The sequence below is a fragment of the Phalaenopsis equestris genome, unplaced genomic scaffold, assembly GCF_001263595.1.
Source record: "Phalaenopsis equestris unplaced genomic scaffold, ASM126359v1 Scaffold000224, whole genome shotgun sequence".
Lineage (NCBI taxonomy): Eukaryota > Viridiplantae > Streptophyta > Magnoliopsida > Asparagales > Orchidaceae > Phalaenopsis > Phalaenopsis equestris.
In genome coordinates, this window is record NW_018164666.1 from 4,585,274 (window position 1) to 4,591,414 (window position 6,141).

Consider the following 6,141-nt stretch of genomic DNA (forward strand, 5'->3'; position numbering starts at 1 on the left):
AAGACATGTTTGATGTTTATGTAAATGCCTCTAAAAATATCAAAGACATTTTCAAAAGAAAAAAACTTTTCGAAAAATGACTACCATTTTATATTTTTACTAGAAGTACATGTCAACCAAGGATATCATACCACTAAAAAATCATATAACATTGAATAAAATTGTATTTAATATATGATAAATAACATTAATATTAACATATTGATAATACTAATGTCTCAAATACCAATCAGCCTAATCTACTAACAATCAAAAGAGCAGAAAGAGCCGTCTTCTTTCACAAGATAAAAGGTTGCTTGACTTGGTTCCTCACTGGAGACAGTTCGGATAATGTTGTCATCTGCAGTATCTATAGATTTAAGAGAAGACAGAAGGGGAGGGTTCAAAAAGATTTGATTTTGTTTAGGTGGGGAAGGAGAGAGAAGGACGGGAGACATAAGCCCACCATGGCAGCTTAATATCTTCATGTTCTAGCAAAGCAGCTGTCTTGGAATATTATGATCTTGTCTATATCCCCTTCTTAAGCTTATATAGATTTCTGATATTAATTTGTCCATATCTACCTTACTTCTTCCTCTTTGAAAGAAAGCTATTCATATCTGAAACTTATTTTGCTTTTTCTCCTCCTACCTTACTTACTTCCTCTTTTATAGAGGCTATTGCTATTGAAAGGTTAAACCTTTGAGCTGCTTTTCCATCTTTTCTGAATTTGTTTCTCCTTAACATACTGTCAAGCTTGCATTTTTATTTTTTTTATTGTTTCTCTCTTGTGTATTTTGGGTGCCCCCTTGGTTTCTGTCTTTCTAAGCAAGAGAAGAAGGAAACTGTGATCATTCTTGCTTTGGTTTCTGTCGTTTGGATTTATAAGAATGGAAGATTGATGAGGGGAGGGTGAGGAGAGAAGAAAATGGTTGTTGAGCAGCAGAAACGAAGTTCACAGGTGAGTGAAAAACATCTTTTTTTTTTCTCCTTTGGAGTTTTAGTTTATAATATGCTATTAATTCATTTTTCTGGGCTGATTTGGGTGTTTGATCAAGTTTATGAAGATACAACTTTAATTTCAAATTGTGGGAGTTTTTGATTTTTCTGTCTTAGTTCTGTCTGAAAAAATGAAAATTCATTAATACTGCAGATTGGTCTTCTGGAATCCACTGTTCTTCCTTTGTTGTTTCCCTTATCCTATGATTGGAGATGATTATGTTTTCAGTTTAAATTAATTTTTTTGGAGGTTAGAGGAAGAGTTTTATATTTGAACGGGGAATCTTCACTGCATGTTTTAGATATGTACATCTCAGTTTACTGCTAAAATTGCTATTAATTAAAAATAATTATTAATTATCTTCTTTCAATGCCTAGCATAATGTCTCTTTAACAGTTTTTGGTGCTGATTAGCTGATTAAAGCAAAGCTTTTCATTTTCAGTTCTACTCATCGCTGAAGTTCTGATCTTGAGTCTTCGATTTTATCAAAAATTTAATTGCGTTTTTCAAATTTATTTTTTTCCATTAATTTTTGAATGATAAACAGTGTTCTCCATTGATTTTCATTCTAGCTTTGCCATTTTGGTTAGCTTGGTTAATTTATTCGCATTAGATTAATTAGATGGAGTCCTGATTGCTTCAATCTAGTTTCAGCAATTTTGGCAAAACAAGCGAATTATGGTTGGATTTAAGCTAAAAATAATGAAATTAAAAATAAATTAAAAATAAGGAAAAAAAAAACTGTTAGATAGTATTGGAATTCCCCAGCAGAAGTTGATCCAAAACCTCAGAAACAGGTCGATTTCAGCAAAGGGCCCATTTGCTTGACTTAAAGTTAGACATTATGTTTAAAAAATAACAATCATTTGATTTGATGTACTTAAATATTTAATTTTGTTTTACTTTCTCCTTCAAAATCCCTTGAAAAATAAAGATTTTGATTTCATAAACAAAATAAATGAAAATTAAATCATCTCTTTCAAACAAAGAATATAATGCTAAATAAGTTTACTGTTAAAGCTATGTTTGGATTCATTTTTTTATTATTTTTCTGGCAAATAAAACAGCCAAAAAAAATCAATATGTTTGGATGAAAATTCTTTTTTTTTTTTTTTTGAATAATTTCTTTACAAATTTTTTACATAAAAAAATCAAAAAAAATTAAAAAAGCTCCCAAAAGGATGCTAACAAGTAAAGCTGCCCACCTGAAGAAAATCTAAGCGGTTCATTTCCAACAAACAAGTTGCTGATACATTCTAGTAGAGTCATTTTCATCTCAGACCCCACTGCTTACATTTTTTAAATGCATAGTCGGTGTGGGACTGCCATATGACTTCATGACTTCATCAAATTGGCAATAAATTTCCTTTTTTCTTTCTCAAAACATTTTTTTTCCATTATAAATACTACTGTCCTATCCTCCTGTTTTGATGCTGGGCTAATATGCCACCCTGTGGTCTTTAAGTGGGACAGCAAAAATAGCACGGTTTATGATTACTCTTCACTTTTTTTTTTTTTCACTCATATGTTATATGCTTTTATTTCATTTCTGGTATGTGCTTGCACCTGCATGCTCGCGCGCACGCACATGCACTTTCGAGATTGTGCAGAAAGGGTTTATACCACAAGGGATGCAACCTCTGCAGCCTACTGAAATCAGTGATGGGCTCAAGGATTGGAGAAAATATTACATCAGGACTTCTGACGTAATTTGAGTCTGGAGTCTAATAGTAGGGTACCATGTGTTAAGTGAGTCCACTGTAATATATTGAGATTGGTCAGTGTTAAAATTTATAAGGCCCACTTGACACGTGGCGCTTCATCATTGGACTTCGGTTGCATCCGGAGTCCTGATGTAGAATATTTTTTCCAAGGATTGAGCCTATGATCATAGATCTTCAAAATAAATTTCTTATTAATTTGATTCCACATATATTGTTCACTTGCATAACAAAATTTGAGCATCCACAATATTGTTTTCCCACTACTTTCATCATTTGCTTTGCAAGGTTAATATGGAATTTTCTTTTTGCTTTTTCTTATAGGCATGGGTTTAAAATTGAAGAACACTAGCAATCACCTCAATAAACTGCTGAAGCATAATAACTATGCTCTGATTTCAATAAAATTTACAAATCGATGGATAAATTTTCGGAAAGATGCAGCAGCAGAGAATCCATTAAGAACATAATGCTGAAGCAAGAAGAGATCTTTAAACAGCAGGTGCTGCTATCTTCACCCCATTTATTTCCAAATAGAATTTTCTTGTAGAACTTGAAGAAAGCATGGCTAGAGAGTCAATAAAGGGCTATATGGTTCAATTTTTTTCTAAATAGTAGTGATATTTGGATAGCAATGTTGATTGTTGATGTTAGGATGCATAGGCAACAACAAGAATGATATTTTTGTCTCAAATTTTTTGTTGTTAAATAGCCTGTAATTTAGATATCGCATTATCTGAGCAAACAAACATCCAAGTGTGACCATATAAAAGAAAACTTTACATACATACTACTTAATTCCTATGTACTTTCATATCTAACATGAAAATTTCAATTTTTACATTACCCATGCATGTAAAGGTATATTCCACTTTTAAAAGTTAAATGGTTGTATTTTTTATTGGTTATGAAAATATTGGGTGATATAAATGTAGAAAACAAAGTTTGTGTTAGATGCCAGTAAATCATCTCATGATAACTTCCCTGAATTTCTTTTAATGATTTATGTTGGAAATGGCAGGTCCACGAACTCCATCGATTGTATCAGGTCCAAAAACTACTCATGGCTGAGCAGAGATGTAAAAAGGTGAAGGGGAACTCATCTGTGGCCACTTCCAACCACCAAATTGTAACAGATAACATTAACAAACTCCTGAGCAGAACTTCCTCAGAAACCACCCATTCTTCTCATGGCAGTGTCAGAAATAACACTAACGTTCTGTTGAATTATGAACACGCTTCAGTACATCAATCTGTTGCAATGGCAGCCAACAATGCCTCCCGGGGGCAAGTCAATAGCTCAAAACCTTCAAGAACATCAATGAAGTACATTCATCAAAATTCGGTCGAAGGAGAAAGCCCAGAGTCATGTTCTAATGAAGAAAGCAATCTTGATCTAACATTGAGAATTAATTGTGGATGTGATCAGATTAAAAGCACAGATTGGAAGGAGATGACAGAGAGATCAAAACAGTTGCTCTCTACTGATTTGAATATAGAAGAGAGTGGACAGGAATGCATTAATTCTTCAAGTGGATTTGGTGCACAGAGCTTGAAGAGGCCTCATTGGCTCTTCCAAGCATTGAGTTTGAACAGAACATGAGTTTTGTTTAAACAATTTCACAACACTTATTAGCCATTATTGTGCCATGAAGTATACACAGGTTGAAACGACATACAACCTGTATATCAGTAGCCAAATATCAGTGTAAAACTTTTCTGAAAGAGGCTCTTCATTCATTCAGTGAGAGATTGGATTTTGTTAATGAGAATCATTATTAATAAAGAAGGGTTTAACTCGATTTTCTAACTGTAGAGTTGTGGAAAATTTAACAATGGATCTTTCTTTTACTTTTACTTTTAGTACTTCAAATTTTAACTGTAAGGTGGGGTTCCCAGGAAATAGCAAACCACGGGATTCATCCAGATGGATACTGTCTGGATTTTTGTAGACTCAACTTCAAAGACACTCAAAACAACTCAGCTTGCTTAGCATGCTGTTATTTCGTATAGCACACTGGGAAAGCAGACCTGTCGGCTTATACTCCATATTCATCATTGATCTAATTTACCATTAATTAGATGTTACAGATAACAAGAATCGATCTTAACAAGTTATAATTTGTACTTAGGCTGGTTGTTAGTCATACATAGGGACAAAGTGAGAGCTTTAAAAATTATTCTAATAGGTCTCCAAAGGACAATTCCACCCCTTCGCACTAACTTTTGGAAGTGTTGTCAGGTGTATAAACAAGAAATATTTAGATGGTTGAAAGCTTTAATGAATGTTAAGAATTATGGGCTTATGTAGAGTGGGGGCATTGGAGGCATAGGGTCCCACTAGCTCGGTCTACCCAAATAAGTAGCCTAACCAAGTGACTCTACTTGGGTCTTCACCTCATTTTACTTGATGGCTTCAAATCAATATGTTTATTAAAAAAAAGGATTAAAGAGATAAAACACAGCAAATAATTCTGTATCGAAGAGAGTAGTTGAGGCATTGCATACTCTTCTTTATTTAACCAACTAATAGCTAGCACAATCAAAAAAAAAATTAAGATGGTAAATATTAATTTTTTTTATCAACACTCAATTGTTATACCATTGAAAATTTTGAGATGAGCCTCCAAGGGAACTCAAATCCATTGGAATATTGGAGAGGAAGTTGGCTATAACCTAGGATGTGATGGAAGTCCCTGAATTAGATGATATCAAACTCACTCAACTCTAAAGCAGTTTTGAGGAATTCTCTAGCTTGATCAGCACTATTTTCAAAGGCAGGCCAATTTTAACCATGATAAGATACCTGGAGGAGTATTTAATGTCATCAAGACATATAAATTAGCAGCAACTTCAGCTTCTCCGTGGTTGATTACCATATGCTCCTTCAAAAATTTAATTAATATAATGGATAGGAAATTTTTTCCTATCCTCGATCTAAAAAAGAATAGAATCCATTGATTCCTCTTTAACTCCTAGATATAGTTTGAAGATATTCTTTGCCATGTAGTTTGTTGAAAAGAATGGGGATGGAAAGAACATGAGTTCTATGAAGCCTTTATCAAAGAATAGGGTCCTCTCAAATCATTTGTTTTCTTGTGGTGCTCGTAAGGATGTTGTGCAGCTGTCCCTAGAGAATGATTTCACTAAATTAGGCACAAATCTTTAGAGCTGTTTGGGATCATTTTTAGTTTTTAGTTTTTTACTTTTGAATACAAAAACAGGAAACAAACAAAAAACTGTGTTTACTTGCCTGCTTTTTGTTTTATTTAGGTTTCTTATTTTTTGGAGGAACACTTTTGTTTTTAAAATACTCAAAACAGAAAAAACATATTTTTTTTCTTATTTTAAAATACCGAAAACAGCGAGTCCCGCCGACGGCCGCTCGCCGGCAGTCGCCTGCCTCCACCCGCCACCCGCTGTTCGCTTGCCCACTGTCGG

The 6,141-nt window shown here is 33.7% G+C and overlaps 1 protein-coding gene across 1 annotated transcript; it reads left to right on the top strand.

The window, feature by feature from the left end:
• Nucleotides 1-251: 251 nt before the first annotated feature.
• Nucleotides 252-4,520, top strand: LOC110023592. Its single transcript, XM_020723079.1, has 3 exons — nucleotides 252-940; nucleotides 3,025-3,202; nucleotides 3,722-4,520. Exons 2-3 carry the CDS (start codon nucleotides 3,119-3,121, stop codon nucleotides 4,301-4,303), a joined length of 666 nt encoding a protein of 221 aa, XP_020578738.1. The 5' UTR covers nucleotides 252-940; nucleotides 3,025-3,118; the 3' UTR covers nucleotides 4,304-4,520.
• The last annotated feature ends 1,621 nt before the right edge of the window (nucleotides 4,521-6,141 follow it).

Bases quoted from the DNA above. Each gene is read 5' to 3' on its own strand.
- LOC110023592 (XM_020723079.1), top strand. From the start codon at position 3,119: ATGGATAAATTTTCGGAAAGATGCAGCAGCAGAGAATCCATTAAGAAC. The intron at 3,203-3,721 runs GTGCTGCTATCT...TGGAAATGGCAG, and splicing joins AAGAGATCTTTAAACAGCAG to GTCCACGAACTCCATCGATT.